At 39.7% G+C, this 23843-nt stretch overlaps 2 protein-coding genes across 2 annotated transcripts; both read right to left on the bottom strand.

Annotated features, from left to right (window-relative positions):
- On the bottom strand, positions 1–3923 carry LOC308083669 (membrane-spanning 4-domains subfamily A member 12-like; the record flags this gene model as incomplete). The annotated part of the gene is made up of 4 exons (XM_080425985.1): positions 1–228; positions 325–381; positions 700–810; positions 3708–3923. The coding sequence occupies 4 exons, from the start codon at positions 3921–3923 to the stop codon at positions 1–3; spliced, it is 612 nt and encodes a 203-aa protein (XP_080282111.1).
- An 11051-nt stretch (positions 3924–14974) lies between these two features.
- LOC308083667 (uncharacterized protein) lies at positions 14975–23378 on the bottom strand (the record flags this gene model as incomplete). Its single annotated transcript, XM_080425983.1, has 6 exons — positions 14975–15052; positions 16000–16111; positions 16415–16531; positions 20897–20946; positions 23091–23138; positions 23327–23378. The coding sequence occupies 6 exons, from the start codon at positions 23376–23378 to the stop codon at positions 15021–15023; spliced, it is 411 nt and encodes a 136-aa protein (XP_080282109.1). The 3' UTR covers positions 14975–15020.
- Between the last annotated feature and the right edge of the window lie 465 nt (positions 23379–23843).

The following is a 23843-nucleotide window of genomic DNA, read 5'->3' as shown; positions in this document are numbered from 1 at the left end:
TCAGGGTCTCATTAGGACCTCGTGAACCAGGTGAATGGAATGAACTAGCTGGTCAAACAGAGACCTAGCAGCAGTGTGGGTCAAATCAGTGAGTAAATAAAGTCCTACCCTGTATTTATAAGGTTCATCCCAATAAATCAATACCCCTCCAGCGTCCAGGCCGTAAAGGATGATGGCAGTACCTGACATCATAGCAGCCACAATGTTCATCCCCATAGAACCTTTAATCTGAAACATAGAACAGCAATATAATAAACAGCTAGTAACAAATGGAATGACTTGTAGAGAGCAGTAAGGGTGTGGTTGAGGGCGTGGCTTACTGACCATGCATCGGCTCATCGTCCTATCAGCAGCCACCGTTAATGACCCTGCAATGATGTACTTGGGGAGAAGAGAAACAACCAATCAGATAATGAAGAATTATGTTTAAAAATGAAACATTTATGACTCTCTTACAAAACATACAGTAGCATTAAAATGAATCATGGCAGTATGGTTATATGTGTGAATACTTACAGGCAATCAAATCCTGTTTAAATAATAGTTAGGGTAATTAGTATGAACGGGGAGGTATTAACTTAGGTACTTAGAGAGTAAGTACAGTATGAGTATTTCATTCAAAGCTCAAATGATTTGTATGAATATAAACACAGTACAGTGTACAGTAAGGTTTGGTGGAGGATGCAGATGTTTGCTTACAAATAAAGGTGCCCAGGCGAACACTCCAGAGAACACTGTGAAAGTGTCACCAAAGAAACACAACACCACACCAAACAGGAGGAGCAGCGCACCCACCATTATCTGCACTGTCTGCAAGGAAACACACATACACCAGGTGAACAGGTTAACTAAGGTCAAATGAAGCAATATTAACATGAGAGGGAGTGCTTTACAATCATTGTTGGCAATCAGGAACAAGGTGTGTTAAACTTATTTTATTAGTCCAGCAAGTAGGCTGACCCTTTAGTAACAACGCATGTAAGTGATTCCCAAAACTATCACCTGATATAATGACTTGCCCAAAATAGGCGTGCTAAATGTCCAAACATACCTTCTCCTCACAGTTAATACAAATGACATATTTCAGCTTTTACTCGACTGTTTACATGAAGTCAAAACCAGATGACACATACTTTCTAAACCTCAATATAAGAAAAACTGAAATTATATTTTTTGACCATGATACTGTCCCAAGTCCAACCACCAACATCCTCAATACCCTCAACTCCAACTTCTGCTCATCTATCAAAAATCTTGGTGTTACCCTTGACAGCAACTTCACACTAGACAAAAGCAGTTTATTTCTGTTAAGACTCTTAGCCAAGGTAAAAGCCTACCTCCCCCCTAAACAACTGGAAATGGCTATCCATGCCTTCATATACTCGAGGCTTGATTATTGCAACTCTCTCTATACAGGTATTGAGCAGTCCGCACTCAAGTGTTTGCGCCTGTCCGTCCGTCTATCCGCCCGTCCGCCCGTCCGTCCGTCCGTCCGTGTGTCATTCTGTCATTCTTGAAACTGTGCACACACACTCCCTGGATGCCAATTCAGAACCTCTGCCCCAAATGTTTTACATGGGCCTTTTATAGCACCACCAGAGGCCGATTTGTGCAAAACACATTTTTTGACAGTACTCCTACAGATTTTGTCCAAAAATCACGCAAATCGGTACACAGCATCTCCATAGTCATTAAACAAAAAGACTTTCAGATTTTTCATATTCCATCCTAATTGGCTAAAATTGGCTTCCAAAGTTTGCAGGAGCGCTCCGTTTTGCAGAAGGAGCGAGTGCATTCTCCGGCAGCGGCAACAGCCGCGGAACGTCCGCGGAACTTCCGGTGGAGGAGCGGCAGCTCCCGGCAGTGACTGCCGGCGGTGGAGCGTCAGCTGCCGGCGGAGCAGCGGAACTGCCGCGGAAACTGCCGGTGGAGGAGCGGCAGTCGCGGAACTGCCGGTGGAGGAGCGGCAGTCAACTTCTTTTTCCGCCGATAAAGTATAGTTTTGGACCATGACGGAGCCGCGCCGAATCAGCAGACCTTGAGGCCAAGGAGTCGCGCCCGAGCGCCTCCAGGCGCGAGTGCCCGCGACGACCGGCCGATGGTCTGCTATTCGACTAAGCGGCGTCCGAGTTATGTACCGATAGGCACAGAATCGTAAATAATATTAGTGGGGACTGCGTTACACAAACGCAGCACACTCCCAAAGCTGACGCCACCGGCAGCTCCAGCCGCCGCCGCCGCCACCGGCAGCAGCCGCTGCCGGAAAATGCACTCGCTGTCCCTCCCGTTTTGAACAAGATGCCTCAAATTATGAACAGAGCATGACATTTCAGTGAAACTTTGCCCGCACATTCCCACTAGGCCGAGGAAGAAATGCAACTTGAAAATGTTCAAATCAGCCTCATGGTGGCGCCATAACAGGCTGATTCGTGTTTTTACCTATAACTGCACCGATATGTGTAAAACTTTGTAGGTGCACTCCCTAGAGGCCAAGGAAAAACCTTTGCCCTGCATTTTTCACATCTGCCTTTTATAGTGCCACCAGGAGGCCGACTTATGTAAAAAAGAATATATATATTAAGCCTTTACATTTTATCCAAATTTCACGCAAATTGGTTCACATGATCTCTATTGTCATGTGATCAAGACGGATCTGTTTGATTGTTCATATTCCATCCTGATTGGCTAAGATTGACATCTAAAGTTTGCAGAGGTGGCCCGTTTTGAACAAAATGCTGCAAATCATGAACGCAGCGTACGATTGCGTTGAAACTTTGCACTAACATCGCGCTACATTGAGGAACAAATGCCACCCTTTCAACATTGCCCTATTATAGCGCCACCAGGAGGTCGAATTTAGCAAAACGTAATACTCCTACAAATTTTGTCCAAACATCACGCAAATCGGTACACATATAGTCAAGTGATCAAGACGGTTCTGTCCGATTTTTCATATTCCATCCTGATTGGCGAATTACGAACATTGCTGGCCCACAATAACCTACCTGACCTGGCGGAGACCTGTGCTCCGAGGAGCACTTTTTCTAGTTTCATATGTTTTTATTTGTGCATGTCCTGACTATGTTGTTGCACAAGCCTGTTCAGTTGATGCCTTCTATGTGCAGCACTTTAGTCAATTTCGATTTTTGTAAATGTGCTATCTAAATAAAGATTGATTTGATTTGAAAGTAATCTCTCAAGACTTTTTATACCGAATGGGTTCCCAGATTGGATTTAAAGTGGTTAATTGTGTTTCTGGGTTTTATAACTACTGTACATAACTAATGAAAATATAATTTTTTTCACTTCCCGAAAAGTTATGGTTTTGGACAATATAATTCTATGTTTATGCTTATTGAGTTTATTCTAATCTTTTCTTTTTTCTTAGTCAGTGTAATGCATGAACCTATGTGCAAGCATACCTGGCAAAAATACTGACAATCAGCTGATTACTGCGGTCTAAAGTCTGTCTTTCACTCATAAAAAGAGGTTGATCTGAATTACAAATGAATGTATAACGAATTAACAATGTATAACAATGCTTGTTCTGTGACTATTGCTACGTGTTTATTTTATTCTTTTGATAAGGTTTTGCACAGAGACAAAAATGTTATCAACGATCTGTTTAAAAGCTCTAATAGTGAGATTTCATATAAAATAAATAATTTCAAAGTGATACTCTGATAAATACTGTAAAGTATATTTACCCCCAGAGCTTGTGGGAATGTCCGTTTGAACTCCAATAGTTTGGTGTCTGGACTGGACCCCAGAACCAACCCAGTCCCACCAGACTGCATTTGGACTGGAACCGACCCTGATCCACCAGACTGCATTTGGACCGGAACGAACCCCGTCCCACCAGACTGCATTTGGATTGGAACCAGAACCACGCCACTGGGAATGTTCAGTACGTTAGAAGACATACTGCTGGATGCTGGTGTCTAATTGTATATTTATTGTAGGACTATTCTGTCTGTTTTGAATTCTATTCTATTCTATTCTGTTCATGGAAGACGGAAGTGTCTTGATGCTATGATAACATCAGACTGTGTCGACTTCCCTGAAATCCTCTGCTCTTCTACTTTATTACAGTAACTCTGTTAATGATTCATGTACTGTAGGACGTTAACTTATGGGAGTTATAAGGAACTACATTTTTTCCTTTATCAGTTCTGTTTTAATCAACAATCTGACCCATTTGTTGAAGTGCTGAATAAACCAGAATTCAAGGTTTATTAAAATAGAGTTCTGATGTAGTACTACTTAACTGGCAATGTTTACTGTACTTTAACATGCTAGTACACTTGTTCCCAGACTGAATGCATGGCCCCTAAATGCTTCAAACAGACTGTAGCTAATGAGGCTATAAGAACACATGCATTACTTTTGAGTACCCTACTGAGTGCCCTTTAACTGTCCATAGTTTTGACTCTATGGACAGAAAGCAGACCTGTCCCTAGATGACCTAAGAGGTGTGGATAGTTCATGACTTAACACTAGCCTGGTTCCAGCCCCTGAATCACTAGACACGCTTCATTGAAACACAATGAAAATTCAGGCTGAGTGTCAGGCTAATATACTGTAGCACAAGAAATGTTTTTTTTTGCCATACCATAGAGCACCGAAGTCCTGACGTCACTGCCAGTAGAGGGAGCTTTCCGCAGGATCATGGCTTTACTTTTTGTATTGATATCCTCATTGGGGAATCTTAGATCACTTCATATAAGAACTGTGTTCCAAAAATGAACACACCACCCTGGCGTTTTACTCATATGGATATAAAGCATCGACTGAAGGTGTAAATGTACACATTTACCCAAAGAGTAACACAATATAAACACTAGAAACGAGTCAAACAACCCAAAGACTACATTTCCCATGAACGCGGCTGCTGTGGGGACAGTGATTTCAGACCCGGAAGTAGTAGTTCTTAAGACTTTTAAGGCAGAATTAATTCCATTTTTGCCAGAAACAGGCTGTATCAAATATGAATGAATATCATTCATTTAGACACTTCAGCTCAGAAATAACCAGACCGTAATGAACCATTAACCATTTATTAACATATAACCGTTACCATATATGCAATGATATTGCATTCAAGTTTGGCGGTGTGACTCTGCTCATGTGATATTACAGATTCCTGTGCAAACATGTCACAGATCATTCAATCACAAACCCCAGAGCAGAGCATAAATACAGTTTTACATAAACATTGAACCTTCAATGCCTACCACATATCATAGTACAATCCATAGAAGCACAGTACAATACACAGAATCATAGTATAATCCATAGAACCACAGTACAATACACAGAATCAACCAATAACAATATGAACTAAAAGCCACAGGGAGGAGGCCGGGGAGGTGGAGGGAATTTGAAAACCTACAGCTGTACAACCGGCACTGACAGCCAAGCACATAGAATGAACAGAGAACAGAGGCTGCTTAAATGAACCGCCTGAGATGCACTGTGGGTATGAGGGCGTGAGTGAGTTAGCTTGTAGCAAATGAGAATGACAAGGGGTTGAACGTATGCCTTAAAGGAGTACAACTGAATAAGCTTGTTAGCGAATGGGGGGGTCCGGGGAGTGTGAATGAAGTATAAAAACATTCCTTCCGTGTCTACATGAACTATGGTTACACTGAATTTCATTTAGACACTTCAGATCAGAAATAACCAGACCGTAATGAACCATTAACCATTTATTAACATATAACCGTTACCATATATGCAATGATATTGCATTCAAGTTTGGCGGTGTGACTCTGCTCATGTGATATTACAGATTCCTGTGCAAACATGTCACAGATCATTCAATCACAACCCCCAACACTCGCTCACTTGCAGTGAGCAAATACAGAGTCACACCTTAACCTATATGAGAATGTTTATCAGTTAAAGCATCAAAGTGACGCAATTTCATTTAAATGAAATATGCTACATGAATTAACTATGTGAGTGTCAGCGATGACACATTTCCTTTAAATGCATACCGAAGATGCCCTTCACATCTAAAAGCCGACATTCTGCGCCAGCAGCAACTATTAGATGCACATTTGGCAAAACACTACTGTGTTCTGATGTTAAAGGAAATAAACTATGAAATTATGAATAACTATGTGTATAGACAGCAATGTCTAATTCCTTCTATATGATGGCAGCAATGCGAACCCTTTAGGCAAGTCCCGCTCGCCCGAACGGTGACCTGATATAGAAGGAATACACTATATAGTGAATTACCCATCTAAACCACCATTAAGCATACGTGAGACCCAACACGACCAATGCTTATAAATTTACCTATCTAAGCCTACCACATTAAGGTATACGTGAGACCAAACACGACCAATACCTTAGGTTAACCGTGCCTACCAACCTAAACCACTGAAGCATATGAAGACCAAGCTATACTATAAAAGTTACCATAACATCATAATACCACACTATAGCCTACGTGAGACCATAACACGACCGATGCTATAGTGTTTTACCTGACCCCCAACCTGCGCTCTGGCAGGAGCAATTACTTAACCATACGACATCAATTATGCAACTCCTGACTTAATTCCATAATTGATTACACATTTACACTCATGCTTTTGAGCTGAAAGAATTTCATCCGTATTTAACGGATATAACGTTCATAAGCAGCAGATGACCAACGACCCATGGCTTTCAGTGTGAATGATGGAACCAAAGATGATGCTGAGTTGCAGCACCAATCCGAAAGGAGTGAACAACTTGGGGCAAGTCCACATCTGAAGCATCCTGCTTCCTGGCAGCGAACCAAGCCTTGACATGGCCCTCCCAACATCCGAACAAGGTTCATCTCCCCCAGAATTTAACCGCCGTTCAAGGTAGCGAGACATAGAAGAGAACGGACAAAACGGTATCAGTTCTTACAATAATTGATATTCCATTAGAATAAAGCGGTATCAGTTCTTACAATAATTGATATTCCATAAGAATAATTAACTGATTTAGAGTGCTTAAGAGGAATTGAAACATGTGACTGAAAGAGAAGACAGGAATGGAAATGTCATGCAAGGGGTTAAAGCTTTCAGTGCAAGAAATGTATTCCCCACATCTAAGAAACCCATAAGATACTGATAGAAACTGCTTCCAAATAATATCTACATTAGTTAAGATTCTTTCCTCCGCTTAGTAATTACATAACTTCTCGCAGCTAGCTGCGTTCATCAACACATGAGCCGAGTGATCCAAAGCTACTTTTGAGTCAATCATGCATTAACTTTTCACAAAATTTCACTATCACAATCCCAACATAGAATGGAGCGATTTAAACACCCATGTAATAAGTTCAATATAAAGCAACCATCCCAGAATACTTAAATGTCCGAGATCATTAAACGATCCATACCATTTGACATACGCCTGGATTTTATGGACGCCGTTTCCTTTAGAACATCAGTGTGAGTGGGTTACACAGATCAAGCAGTGAGCAACCGACATGGCTTTCAGTAAGCTTGAACCAGAATAAATTTAGATTTGATTAATGATGACCTGCCTCTCATGACTTCAGCAGAAGTAGATCCAGTTATACCACCAAGTTGATCTTGAGAACTGCTCGGCAATGACCATATCGCTGCAGTAGTTATGAAGACCGGCAGCAACCCACAACCTGAACCTTCCCAGCATCCATGATGGACAGAAGTTCATGCCATCGTCAGAATTGGATCACCATAATGGGCAGTTGCTCAAGAAACATAAAACAGAAGCAGAATAAGTATAAGCAATGAATGAATATCCCTTTACAAAGACATGTTTAAGCTAAAAGTGAAGGTAACATGCAAGTTAGCTCATCAAACAATGAATCCAATCCATAATGCTGATAGGAATTGAAGCAGTAGAGAATCAGATTAACCTTTGTATGCCCTCTAAATGGCACCCCCTAGAGATAATTACAGTTAAAACAATCACCCCATTCACAAGCTTCAATCCACAATGAATAGAAATAGCTACCATTATCTGCTCTCCTTCCAAACTACTTCCATTAACCCTTCTTACATATACTACAATCCTTACCTCACATTACCTGTTAAGCTTTTGACTTGAATAGCAGTACGGTGTCAATGCTACATAATGATAAACAGCCCAAATAACTATCACAATTTAAGAACAATGACCTTGAATACAGCTCGAATTGAAACTTGGTGGCAACCAGAGCATAATCAAGCTAAGCCTCAGCAAACTATCCATATTATTTTATTTGAACCGAATGATTCAACCTATTATAGATACCTTTAACTTGAGCAGCTAGGCAGTATTAACAGATAAGCCTTTTATTTTAACCCCATTTAGATCTTTTGGCCCTAATGTACTCCAAGAGACCGCAACAAATACAAAAATATAATACTAATACTACTATGAATGGTATCATGGTGGAATACAGCCGGGTGAAAGTATGTGCCATACCATCAACCAATCTTACAAATACTTCCACAATCCTTTTAATTTACAATGACCTTACATTATCTGATAAACCTTGGACTTTAAAATAGCATAACATCAATGCTTCATTAATATAAAACACAACCAATTATACCTAATGAATCAATTAGAGCCTGTTCTGTCCTCAATAAGTGTGGAGGTAGACAAATAGACAGACAGCTAACAATAGCTTCTTTTTTTTTGTAGTAGTAGAATCAGTAGCTCGCACTTTAGAACTAACAGCAACCCAACCTGAACCTTCCCGGCATCCGTGATGGAAAGAAGGTCATGCCATCAAAAGCCTTGGATCACCATAATAGCAGTCAATCATGAAACGAAAAACAGAAGCAGTGTGAATTCAAGCAATGAATATCCCTTTACAATGACATGGTTAGCTAAAAGTGAAGTAACGTGCAAATTAGCTTCAGTGCACTAATGAATCCACCTGCATCTGAGAATCAGATTAACCTTTGTTTGCCCTCTAAATGGCACCCCCTGGAGGACAACCCACTACAATTGAAGCAATCGCCCCATTTCACAAGACTTCAAATCCACCATGAAGTAATTATCTATTTAAGCATCTGCAAACTAATCCACCCACATTATAGTTACCTGAACTTGAGCGTTAATTAAGTGAATAGAACAGGAATGCAGAAATAACAGCTTCACTGAGTGGATTAAATTAACTTGAATATCCCATGATAGTTGTGTACCTATTTAACATGACAGTTACACTGCCATAATGCCTGCACATGACCAGTTAAGAAAGAAACACCCTTGCCCTTTCACCTTATTCTCACACGGTAGCATTGAACTGATCCCCATGATATGACTGTCAGTTGCATAGACTACAGTACCCAAGATGCATTGCTGTATTGTATGAGACTTCCTGATTACTCCCAAGGAGTAGTCACGTGACACCACCACGCCGTGTTGCCAGATTGTAAGAGAAACAAGCGGCCAAGTCTATAAAAACAAGTCGCAAAACAAATGTTTAGAATATTAAACATTTTTTGCACCATGATTACATATGAATCTGTGGTTCCTTCACATGAACTCTGTTTAGTAATCATATTTGCTGTGACTTACAGAACACAATCCCAAAGTCGCTTATAATAAGCAGACATGGCAACACTGATTTGATACATATGCTGTGTTTTCCTATCCTGGCTTGAGTACATGTCTGAATTTGACTTCTTGTCTTAGATTATGCCCCGTTGCACACAGATTGTCTACGACAGCTTTGATAAGTATAAACATATTATAAAAGCATTTGAACAAGCAGTAGCAATACAACTGTTGGAAGCTCTGCTTGAAGCTTCAGAGCCAACTAGATGGCACTGCACCATTGTGGGTATTCCCAGAGTCAAGAGTGCCTCAGCAGAACAGCATTAGAACTTAGAAGCAGTACTTATTTTGGAAAAAGATTTGGCCCAAAAATAGCTCCATTACTTCTATACCTTAAGCAAACAACAATAATAATAATAATCTAAAATAGCCAAGTTTCATTACCTGATGAGGTAAAGGGGAGTAGCCTACATGGGAAGCAAGCCTGCTGTGTTAACTGTGCAGTGTTGAACAAACAAAGTTTTTACATGGCAACAAGCATGCTATGTTAGACTTTAAGCTACAAACAATTCGATTTTTCCACATGGGAAGCAAGCATGCTATGTTAACTGTGCAGTGCTGTATAACAAACAAAGATTCTACATGCAGCAGCATGCTATGTTAGCTTTAAGCTACAAACAATTCCAGCTTTCCACATGGTAAAAGGGAGTAGCCTACAACCAAGCTTCTACTGTACATGGGCAGCAAGCATGCTGTATTAGCTTTGAGCTACAACAATTCCAAACTTCTACATGGCAGCAAGCATGCTATGTTAGCTTAAGCTATGAGCACAGTAGTGTTAGCAGCAATAATAGAAGAAGCATTGGCTGCTGTAGCAGTGGTAAAAGTCAGCATCATTAGCAAAATCATCTCACATAGCACCAAAATATCATAGAGCAGCACACAAAGCGTAGATAAGCAGCAGATGACAGCTCGCAGCAGCTAGCAAAAATGCATTGGTTCAGCAACCAAGGAATTTGAAAATTTGAAAACCTACAGCTGTACAACCGGCACTGACAGCCAAGCACATAGAATGAACAGAAAACAGAGGCTGCTTAAATGAACCGCCTGAGATGCACTGTGGGTATGAGGGCGTGAGTGAGTTAGCTTGTAGCAAATGAGAATGACAAGGGGTTGAACGTATGCCTTAAAGGAGTACAACTGAATAAGCTTGTTAGCGAATGGGGGGGTCCGGGGAGTGTGAATGAAGTATAAAAACATTCTGCCTTCCGTGTCTACATGAACTATCGTTACACTGAATTAAACGATGCAGAGCCACCCCCCTGACAAAAACGCCAGGGTGGTGTGTTTATGTTTGGAACACAGTTCTTATGACGTTATCTAAGATTCCCAAATGAACCCGTGGAACAGGCCCTCTAGTGGCAGTCTAGTGGCAGTGACGTCAGACTTCGGTGCTCTATTCACTGCTTTTTACAACAACAGTGTTTCGATTATTTGGCAGACAGGAACCAGTGTAAAGATCTAAGAACAGGAGCGATATAATATGATCCACTTGTCGGTAGCAAGACATGTCCGTGGCACATTTTGTATTCTGGTTATAATGTGTACATATATCTATCCTAAATATTCACAATAATTGTTTTTAATAATTTGTTTGCATGGTGATGACCCCTGCTTTCTTGGTATTACTGCCAGATTAAAATTGTAATAGTGTCACCCCAGTGCCAGCAAAAACTAGTGTTTTTACCTACCTTTGAAAAATCATGGAATATCCAAAAGAACCCGTTTAAATCGCTTATTTAGTCAGCCTGTGGCCATGTTTCCCATTCAACCCGGAAAACCCCCCTACGTCCGCTGTCAGTACTGCTCCCGGTTTGGCTACAATGGGAAACATGGCCACAGGCTGACTAAATAAGCGATTTAAACGGGTAGTTTCGCTCCGGACCTAAAATATTATGCTCCGAACCAAACCTTAAACATCCGTGTGGTTTGGAATCTACCATTAGTTTTGGGATACGATGTATACAAAAGGGTAAACAGTGGAGCCTTGGCGGACGTTCCACCGATTCTGGATGAGAACGACATAGAACCTCATCTCGGAGCTGTATAGCGGAGTGAGAGGTTCTTTATGGAGCTAGGAGCAGCACTTAACCTGTTGCGTTTGTACCAGTACAGACCAAGTGTTTTGGTGAGTTAAAAACAAATTCATTTGTCATTGCACTAAATGTTTGTGTTTGCACTTTTAAATGCAAACGTTTTGTATTATTTGAAGTTATTTGAGTACAAGAGTGTATTGTGTACATTTCTGATGGTAAAAGCTAATTGTGTAATCAAAGCAGCTGAGCAGGGCAGCCAGCTTGATTTAAGACACAAACTGAACTGAAAAAAGACTGAGTTACAGTGTCATATATTTTGTTTGACACGGAGCATTTTTGAATTGAACACTGAATTGAAGTTTTCCTTTCACATCAAGCTGTGATTTAAGTATAGTGTTCATTTTATTTTAATTTTTTTTTAAAACTGCTACTTACCTCTAACTGTGAAATTTGATGATTGAAACCTGGTTCGTGAATCTTTTACCTGTGGAGGAAAAGGGAAAAAGAGTTAACTCAAGAGATAGTTGAACCAAAATAGATATAAACTACTTTAGTATACCGGTTTAGTTATACCGGTCTAAAATAGTTGACCTAAAATAGGAAACTAAACTACTTCAACTTAGTTTTAAAATAGATAAATCTATCTATAAATCTAAGGAAATTAAAAAAAGGAAAGTGGGATACTTACCTTTTAGGATACCTGCAGGATTTCTCTTTGTTTTATTGGGTTCAACATTCATGGTTATTGTATGTTGTACGTATTGTATGTCTAACTATAAGTAATGTTTGCCGGCTTTTGCATTTAAAGTAAGTGGTCCCTGGTCTAATATTCTATTGTCCCCACTCATAAGAACCTAGCACTAGTCCAGTGGTTAACCTCGGTGATACGGGTGCTACCATAGCAACCATTGTTTCTTCAAACGTGGAGGCAGAGCCGTCTGGGAGAAATGCGGGGCCCGGTGCGAAGTGCGCGCGCGCCCCCATCCTCGTGCGCGCGCGATTTTTTTGCGGTTTTGGGCGGATATTTCAAGTGCGGGGCCCGGTGCGGCCGCACCGCTCGCACCACCCTTCCTGCGGCCCTGCGTGGAGGATTAAGGCACATTTTAACCACTTAAGCCCTATATTTGTTGTACAACAATATCAAACATGACACATCTATAAGTTCACATCACATCGCTGTGTGTGAACCATTTCCATCTGCTATTTCTTTTTTAAATTACAAACGTTTTGGATATTTTCTGAAATGTTCAGAAATGTTTGAATTTGACATAACCAAAATGTTAGGCATGTAACGATTCACTCAACTCACGATGCGATTCGAATCACGATTTGAGGTTCACGATGCGATTTTTTTATACTAAAATTATTTTCCAGACAAAATGACTGATGAATGATTTCTCCTACACAAATCCAGTATTTTCTTCTCTTTTATTATTAATATTTTTTCTACAATACTGTGTTTTCTCTTATCCTCTTTTCAATACAGTAGCAAATGACTGAAAACCCTTTAGCAATTCTGTTACAAAGATCCGGTATTTTCTTTTGCACATGTCAGTGACATCACTGACGAATCCTTGGTATCTTTATAACCAGCTTTGAACATAATGGCGTAAGTCTGTGCTACTTCCGGGTTGCATAATAGTGACATCACTGTCGAATCCTTGGTATTGTGATCCTAGCCTTTCAACGTGTCGATGTTTACCAGGGCCGTCACTTCACGCTTTATTTAGATTTTCTCACACTCGCGCTAATGAAACACTAAACAGGATTATTATTTCATGTCAAGTAGTGCAAGTACAACTATCAGAAGATGTAAACCAGGTAAAGTAATGTGTCACTCTTTTGCGACTCAGTTTTCCACCTGTCCAATTGTTTCTTCTGGCTATTTTTCACATTGCGATTCATTTTTTATTAAATCAATTTAAATCGTCACCCGTTTGAATCGATTTAAATCGATTTACAATAAATCGCTACACGCCTAGTGGCAGAGCATTCCTTGAAAGGTCTCTATATTTCCTGCCTCGAGGACCAACAAACAAATTTATGGCTGTGGAGGTTCTGTCTACTGGCTCTGTGTCTCAGAGGTGGGTGGTGGACAGTATTTATGGCTGTGGAGGTTCTGTCTACTGGCTCTGTGTCTCAGAGGTGGGTGGTGGACAGTATTTATGGCTGTGGAGGTTCTGTCTACTGGCTCTGTGTCCCTTCATTGTAAACAAACATGTTGGAACCCGTAAATCTTTTTACAATAACCTCCTTTTTCAGAAATGAACCATTGAGGGTTAATAAGGGTCTTAATGCTAATATCATAGACAGTAAAAAGTAGGCTAATATATATATTTATATTTGTATTTATTTATTATTATTATTAAAATTATAATATACATTTTTTATATTTATTTATATATATATTTATATTTATATATAGATGTATATTAAAAAACTATTTCCTCTTCTTTTTGTCTTTTTTGCCAGGAAAGCGGTAGAATGACACTTTAGTCGTTATTTTAGTCTCAGATCTGTTAAAACAGCGAGGGACACAGCACTGCGCATATTGGGAAAATACACACTTGGACCCGGAAGTTATTCTAGCGGGGCGCAACGTCACGTCTTAACAACCGAATGGGATCTGTAGCCATGGTCAAATTGGTCATGGTCCCAAGTCAGGTATGGACTAGTACAGTATATCATCATTTATCAGTTCATGTATGTTTTTTTTAATTAATAATCTAAACAGGCAAAGTAACAAAGTTGTCAAATTATTGTAGGCAACACAGGTTTATTTAAATGGCACATTGAAATACAATAAGCATATTTGAGGCAATAAGACACAGAAACTTAAGAATGCAAAATAAATTACAACAAACTCATTACAAAAAGGCATTTGAATACAATTCAAAAAGAGGTTAAAATGAAACTGAAAAAAATAATTAAAAAGTACAATTATATTTTTTTTAAAAACTCAGTAAAAGGCAGCCGCAAACAGAAAGATCATCAGTTTATTTTAAACACACTGAGAGTTGTAGCAGACCTGCAGTTTTGTGGGAGTTTGTTCCATAAAAACACAGCTTCTCCACGTTTAGCTGTGACTCTGGGAACAGAAAGCAGAGCTGTCCCAGATGACCTGAGAGGTCTGGATGGTTCATGATGTAGCACAAGATCATAAATGTATTTTTAAACCATTCAATGCTGTATAAACCCAACAGTGTTTTGATTGGATTTTTTTTTGGCAGACAGGGAGCCAGGGTAAAGATCTAAGAACTGGAGTGGTATGATCCATTCTCTTGGAATAAGTAAGGACTTAGTAAGTATTTCTAAATCTTTCTCAGACATAAGTCCTTTAAGCCTTGATATATTCTTAAGCAGGTCTTATACCATCCACCAGGGGGTGGTGCATCACCTCTACTTCCCACAGCCTTGGAATGAACCACCTTCTGGAAAGGAATGAGATTAGAAGCTCAATCAGGTTGGATATCACATGTTTCCTTGATGGAATGGATCTTTATAAAAGGTCATTCATTGTGCAACATTCAATTGTTTCGTAATTAACATTTTAATTAATGAAACATGGCAAGTCTTTAGTCAGACTAATTCGGTTTTTAAGTCTGACGTCATTTTGTAGTCCGACGTCACTTCCGGGTCCAAGAGGCACCTAGCGCCATACACTCTTCATTGTAAACAAACATGTCGGAACCCGTCAATCTTTTTACAATAACCTCCTTTTTCACACTTGGACCCGGAAGTTCCAAGTTCCGGGTGCATACGTCACGGTTTAACAACAGAATAGGCTCTGTGCATGACTGTAGTTCAGTCAGGACAACTCATGAATGGATAAAATATATTTTTATTGAATACAAAATTAGCAATATATTTATTTTAGTTTGGCGATTAATTGGATGTGCATTTAGGTACTCTGAGCTAGCATATTACATCTCCCTACCAGTAGCTGGGGTGGTGGAGGGTGAGCAGCCAGTGTTAAAGCAGCAGCAGAACAGACAGCAGTAGGCAGCAGCAAAAGGCAAGCAAGGAATGAGCAATGCAACTTCTCCATTTAAATAGGGTGCTCTATTATGAAGTGAGTATGTAATTGGTTGAGAATAGAAGCATGGAGCTGAGACCGACCAATGGTCGGCCAGCAGCAACTGCACTGAGTTCCCTGACAGAGCTTGCTCTGTCTGTACCAAGCGCTACGCTCATTTCCCTTTTCCATAAGGTGGCATTCCCGTTTCTTGTAGTGGTTCAGTTTCTCAAAGCTTCATTTGATTGGCTCAGCAGCAGATTTGAACCGGAAACACACAACACCTTCATACGTGTTTCCACCTTCTGGAATTACAGTCATGCACAGAGCCTGTATGAAATCACATGTGACAGGGCAACAGACCTGAGAGGGTGTGGTCTACTTCAGTGTAGGAAGGCGGGGCAGATGCAGAGGGTGTGGCCAGTGACATCACTGTACTAACTTCAGGTAAATGGTTGCCAATGACAACAGGTTGCTGAAAGACACAACAGACCAAAGATTCCCTGAGATGTTAAAGACAGGGCAGCAGATGAGGGACAACTTCAGATATTTACATACCACAATATATCTAGACAACAATATCTGTTGGTTTCTGAATATAATTATATGGAATTTAACAGGGTGGATCTTCTTTCACTCCTGATATTCAGCCTTGAATATGGGATATGTTGGGGGCGGGGCAGATTTAGCTGTTCAAGAGTGTGATGGTCCATCACGGTAACACAGGCAGATTCTACAGGTCCATGTCATGTAGATTGTGTTTGTGTTCAGGTCTCACCAGGATCGGGGTCTGTTGGCAGCAGGTGGCTTTGAAGCCAAAAACCGACAGACAGATGGAAACGATGAACACCAGCAGATTGAAGACACACTGCACAAGCACAACCACCGACAAGCTCTGGAAGCAAACGCATCATATAAACAAACAAACATCATTTAAACCACAATGGTCTGTTGTTTAGTTACTTAGGAGCAGGGATACATTTAATTATGATTACGATAATTATGATAATACTTTATTTTCAGTTCACAACTTCACACTGAAATATGTCTGGCGACCCAGCAGCCATGAATGCAACACATAAACAGTACATACATTTGACATGACACAAAAAACAAACACAAAAATACATACATAAGACATATAGAGACAAGAGCAATGTCCACCACTCAGCCTACCCTTGGCCTAAACTCTAAACTGATTAAGCCTCAATGTCGGGTGATGGACAAAGGACCTCTTCAGTTTGACCTTATTGTATGTTGGAACACCGCATCAGCTTCCTGAAGGTAGCAACCTATATTCTCCATACAAAACATGGCTAGTGTTTGAAGTGATATTCCTTGCCAACCTTAGCATACTGTTATTATAAGTAGATGTATAGAGCCTCTGAAGTGGTTGTCCAACAATCTTTGAACAAATGTTCAGTTGCTGTAGCAGTTGTGACTTTAAGGCTACAGACAGACATCCATACCAGGTGGTAATACAGTACTGAAGAACACTCATAATAACAGAAGTGAAAAACAAAAGAAGAATCTGTCTACTAGCACCAAACGATCTCAGACGGCGAAGGAAATAGATTATTTGCTTTGTCTTCTTACCCACTGATTCAATCTGGTCTTTCCATGACAAGAGATGGTCTATTACTACTCCTAGGTATGTATACAAACATACCTGGTTAATCTGTTAACTATGAATAGTAATGGGTATCTGTGTATCTCCAGAGGTGCACCAAAAACTATAAAATATATGGTAGTCTACATTTAAGAGTTTTATGTATGAGGCCCAAAGCCTTTACACAAGTAAGACGCGCGAACGCTGGAAGCGAACGCAGCTCGAAAATAACAATCAGAAGAATCGAAAGGAATGAGCAATTGTAGAGAAGTGGGTGGTACAGTGAAATTAGTGAGAACAGGGCCGCCAGAAGAGTTTGTGAAATGTGTCTGGTTTAGGCATGTTGCAGGCTGTTGTGCATTTTAATCAGAGCATCATCTACATTCCTGGTGGTGCACTCTGGCGCACTCTGGCGCACTCTGGCGGCTGCTTACAGGCAGTGCACGGACGTGAGTCACAACACATCATGTGCACAAACACATTATGTACACATTATGTAAACCAGTGGTCTAATCAGGGTCTCATTAGGACCTGGTGAACCAGGTGAATGGAAAAAGCAATCCACATTTATTCCGCCTAAGCACAGAAATTCCTCTATTGACACGTATTGTAGATTGGTGGAAAATGATGTTTCCCAGCTTCTTAGAAATAAGCAGAAGCACAAGGTGACTAACAACTTATCTAAACTACAGCGTGAAGCACTACTGGAACTTAAAGATGACTCATCTATTGTGGTACAATCTGCAGACAAAGGGGGCGCCATTGTACTTTTAGACAGGGACGCTTATGTTGGTGAAATACACGCTCAGCTTACCAATGAGGTTTTTTACAAGAAACTGAGTGTCAATCCGACTCCAGGGTTTAAAAACCACATTCATGGCACACTCAAACAGTTTTTTGATACAGGGGATATCAGCAAGAGTGAATATGAATATATGAGAGTTGACTGTCCAGTTACACCTGTCATTTATACTTTGCCCAAAATTCACAAAAACTTCACTACTGTTCCTCATGGTAGACCCATTGTTTCAGGAATTGGCTCTCTAACAGAAAATATATCATCTTTTGTAGACTATTTTTTAAAGCCACATGTTCTCTCACTTCCCTCTTATGTGAGAGACTCGAGTGATTTTATTTAGGTTCTACAAACTATAGAAACTGTAGAAAACGACTCACTATTAGTCACACTTGATGTAGAGAGCCTTTTTTTTTTACAAACATTCCTCACCAAGGTGGCTTAGAAGCTATTGATTTTTTTCTTAACCAGAGGACGGAGTGCATACCGAGTACCACATGCATCAAAGAGCTCACTGAAGTAGTACTCACAAAAAACTTTTTCTTGTTTGAGAATGAGTTTTATTTACAAAAATGTGGCACAGCCATGGGTAGTAAGATGGCCCCAAATTATGCCAACCTCTATGTTGGGCTACTTGAAGCCAATCTCATTTTGAATCCGAATTGCAATCCGTTCCTGTCACATATACAGTTATGGAAGCGCTACATTGATGATGTTTTTCTGATTTGGACTGGGTCCCCTGCTGAGCTGACAGCTTTTCATGTTTTCCTTAACCACAGCAGTCAGTTTTTGAAATTTACCATAGCCTCTGATCAGAACAGTATGAATTTCCTTGACATCCTGGTCATCAAAGAAAACAATTCTTTAAATATGAATTTGTACAGAAAGCCCACTGATCGTAATGCCCTACTACATGGTGACAGTTACCATCCCACACCCCTAAAAAAAGGTATCCCCATGGGCCAATTCAAAAGAATCTGCAGGATTTGCAGTCAAGATGACTCTTTCCAGGTACATGCTAAAGACCTAGAGTGTCGTTTTAAACAGCGTGGCTATCCAGTACAATGGATTCAACCTGCTGCAGATCAATTCAACAGATGTACTCAACTGGATTGTTTAAAACCCAAAGAGAGAACAGATAGAACTGAAAAACACATCAAGTGTTTTGTTCAATATTCTCCTCTGGGTCACCACTTTGAAAAATTGATCAGGAGGCATTGGTACATTTTAAACTCTGACCCTATTCTTGGCAAGTCTTTTGCAGTCCCTCCCCGCATTGTGTATAAAAGACCACCAAATTTGAGGAACCTACTGGTTAGGTCACACTTACGTCAGGCAACTCCCACACATTTTCTTAGTAACATTCCAGATGGCAATTACAAATGCGGCAGATGCGCTCAATGCAGTTTTACTTATAAATGTCACACTTTTAATCACCCTGTTACAGGTAAATGTTTTAAGATCAGAGGCGTCATCAGTTGCACTTCACCCAATATCATCTACATGATCAAATGTGTATGTGGGCTTGCTTATATTGGCAAAACATTAAGACCCCTGAAAACGAGGATCTCAGAACACAGGAGTGACGTTAGAACTAAGGATTTTAGAAATCCAGTGGCAGTACATTTTCATAAAGCCCAACACTGCATCTCTTCATTGAAATATATAGGCATTGAGCGTGTCACATTGCCACCCAGAGGGGGAGACATTGATTGTTTACTCCTCAAAAGGGAAGCTTTTTGGATTTCCACTTTGGACACAGTGAAAAGAGGTCTAAATGAATCTTTTGATATCAGGCCATTTCTGTAAACCCCCCTATTAGGCCTGTTTATATATTTTAGGTTCCCCTCTTCTGATTTTACCTGGGTATTTACCTCTTATTACTTTTTAATATTCTTAATGTTGAATTATCTGCCATTGCCTAGAAGGCCTTATAATATTTGTATGTGTTTGTGGTGCAGTGACTTACTTTCTCCTTTCTCTTTTTGTGATCTTCAGGGTGCCGGTGACAGGATTTCCTTCCTCCTGGTGCAGCAGTATAGGACATGTTTTTTATTGATTACAGAGATCTTGAGCCTTGGCCTGCATTAGTTGTTCTCTTGTTCCCTTATACAATCGTTTAGCCTGTACTTGTTTTCTGTCTATTAGTGTTTTTACACACCTTCAGAACACCTGCAATAGAGTACGCTCTTAGAGCTGACGTTGTTTTGTTTATCTCCTTGAGATTATTATGATACTTTTGTTGAGGGATTTAGTGGCGATCCCCCCTATTATTTAGACCTTGTTTAAACCATTACTATCTCATGTCCTATGCTGCAGCATGTCACTGTGTCCCCCTTTGTTCTTTGTTTTTTGAGTACCTATTCTATATATTTATAACTAAATGTATTAATCTTGGGAAACTTTAAATGTATTTTTGTTTATTGCTATTCTTGGATCTTGGGATGGGTACACACTGTTTATCTCCAGATATTCTTGTCTTTATGTATTAGCCAACCTCCTGATTGAGTTGGCTGCATGTGACCTCATTACCCTATTGGGGGAGCCTATCATTGCATAGTAGTACCTATAAAAACCTCTGTGTATGCCCTTTTCCACTATATATGTCCTGATGAAGGCCTGAACAGGCCGAAACGTTGACGAGCAATACATTCTGGAGCTTTTTGCATCTACCAGTGTGCAGACTTTATTCTTTTTCATTATACTTTGTTTGTCTAAGCACCTGGACTAACGGATGTGCGTGCACTATTCTTCATAGTAAAAGAGTTAAGGCCTCGAGCAGCAGCGTTACAGTTGCCCCTCTGTCGTTGGGTCTACACTGGACGGGGTGGAGGATGTGGTGAAGGTGCGTGTACCAAGCTGGAGGACATCAGGGCCAACCACTCCCACCTGCTCCACATGGAGACTGAAGAACGAGTGAGCAAGAGGAATGACTTATATTCCTATACCCCAAGATGAGGGACTTTGTCAGTCCTTTGTGCCATTTGCCGTGAGAATTTATAATGATTGATGTAACCAAGGGGCTACACAGTAATGTACGTGTGTGACTATCGTAGCATCCAATCTGTTACGTTATCTGTGGTTTGTGCTGATGTCATAACTAGGATTACCTCCCTACTCGCATTCTTGTTCTGTTTTGGGCAGGATGATTGTGTGGAGTGTGTACTTCTGTAGACTTTAGTACTTGTTGACGGTGTCTTCTTGTTCTGCACTGGGCGGGACGACTGTGTGTAGAGTATATAAGTCTCTGTATACTTTTATTAATGCTTTGTTTGAGGATATCTTGTTGTGATGTTGCTCTCCTGTGCTTGCTGTGCTTCTATGCCCTTTATCTGTGGATGTTTTCTGCTGTGCTGTCTATGGCGCCTGGGATCAGTTAAGGTAGGCCTAACTATAATCAATCATCAGTCATCTTTTTTTTCAACTTTGTTTTTATTTGAGAAAATAGGTGTACAGCATGTGCCCCACATTAAACAATCTTTATTCCCTCCCTCCACCCCTTGAACACTGACAAATATACGCACATTTAGAAAAGTGAGTATGGCAGAATATAAACAAATACTGTACAAACATCCCAGGAGGGCATAATATTCAATAAATGTATTGGAGGTCAGACCTAGAAAAGTACAGGTGTAAGAGTTTGACCTCTAAACATCACACTAAAACAGTAAGCATAAAACACTGTTGATCAGGACAAAAATAGGGTAGAAAAATGTATCAACCACTTTCTTCTGCACAATGGTAGAGTTGGTTAAATGTTGGAAAACAAAGTCTGTAGCCTACTGTTATTTATTTCCTGCAATCTGACAACAAATTATTACATTTATGTTACTGTATATTTCATATATTATTATATTATCATATAGTGTAACCCACATTTAAAATGTGGTTGTACAAAATATAACATAACATAAATAAACAGTTAATTAAAATGCAAAAATAAGTCATTCAAATACACAAGTAATTCATAAATGCAAAATTGATAAATAAGGGTTGAATTGAAAATGGTTTGGTAATGTTTAGACTTAGAGTTAACAGAAAAACTGTACCTGTACAAAAAAAGAACGTAACCCTTTAAGACAAGCAGGTGACGTTACTGCCCCTTTTAGCTGAGAGTGGAGTGGAATGATACAGAAGCAGACAGAACGTCAGAAAGTAACTAAATAGATTACAGTAAAAGAAAGCCATAGTGATAAAAAAAAAAAAGTTTGATTACAAACGTAAAAGAGTGACAAACACCTTTTGAGACAAGTTTGGTCAAACCTGGGAGCAGCACTTAACCTGTTAAGTTTGTACCAGTACAGACCAAGTGTTTTGGTGAGTTAAAAACAAATTCATTTGTCACTGCACTAAATGTTTGTGTTTGCACTTTTAAATGCAAACGTTTTGTATTATTTGAAGTTATTTGAGTACAAGAGTGTATTGTGTACATTTCTGATGGTAAAATGTCAAGATTTATTCATGGTAAAAACTAATTGTGTAATCAAAGCAGCTGAGCAGGGCAGCCAGCTGACAGCAATCAGCCATCAATATGGTTCTAGTTGTCCACTGCAGCTAGTGTTAATTGACCCACAGTACCTGAAGCACTTTATTGTTTGATTTGAGTCATTGATAGTGATTTATTTTCTTTATGACCTGTTGTACAGGTCAGGTTGTTTGTCCCTGTTGGAAATGCAGTGAAGATCTGTTCTTTGAGATACAAGATGGTAAGCTAGGAGGTCCACAAACACTGATGACAAGGAGCGTCAGACCACTGTGAAACTCACTGCCAGAGCGGTAGGAGTGTTGGAATATAATTTTGATTTGATTATTCTTTTTTTTTGGACTGAACTGAGGTAAGGCACAACTTAAGAACTGAGTCAAAGTGCCATACATATTGGATTAGACACAAACTGAACTGAAAAAAGACTGAGTTACAGTGTCATATATTTTGTTTGACACAGAGCATTTTTGAATTGAACACTGAATTGAAGTTTTCCTTTCCCATCAAGCTGTGATTTAAAGTATAGTGTTCATTTTATTAGATTTTTTTTTTAAACTGCTACTTACCTCTAACTGAAATTTTATTATTGAAACCTGGTTCGGTGAATCTTTTATCTGTGGAGGAAAGGGGAAAAAGAGTTAACTCAAGAGATAGTTGAACCAAAATAGATATAAACTACTTTACTCAAATTAGTTATACCGGTCTAAAATAGTTGACCTAAAATAGGAAACTAAACTACTTCAACTTAGTTTTAAAATAGATAAATCTAAGGAAATTAAAAAAGGCAAAGTGGGATACTTACCTTTTAGGATACCTGCAGGATTTCTCTTTGTTTTATTGGGTTCAACATTCATGGTTATTGTATGTTGTACGTATTGTATGTCTTTGTCTAACTATAAGTAATGTTTGCCGGCTTTTGCATTTAAAGTAAGTGGTCCCTGGTCTAATGTTATTGTCCCCACTCATAAGAACCTAGAACTAGTCCAGTGGTTAACCTCGGTGATACGGGTGCTACCATAGCAACCATTGTTTCTTCAAACATGGAGGATTAATGCACATTTTAACCACTTAAGCCCTATATTTGTTGTACAACAATATCAAACATGACACATCTATAAGTTCACATCACATCGCAGTGTGTGAACCATTTCCATCTGCTATTTCTTTTTTAAATTACAATCGTTTTGGATATTTTCTGAAATGTTCAGAAATGTTTGAATTTGACATAACCAAAATGTGGACGCCAGGTTGAAAGTGGCTAATAGGCATGTAACGATTCACTCAACTCACGATACGATTCGAATCACGATTTGAGGTTC

The sequence above is a fragment of the Gymnoscopelus braueri genome (genome assembly GCF_963280865.1).
Source record: "Gymnoscopelus braueri genome assembly, chromosome: 4".
Classification (NCBI taxonomy): Eukaryota; Metazoa; Chordata; class Actinopteri; order Myctophiformes; family Myctophidae; genus Gymnoscopelus; species Gymnoscopelus braueri.
The sequence above is the reverse complement of the archived record's forward strand: the minus strand, read 5'-3'. Positions and strand labels throughout refer to the sequence as shown.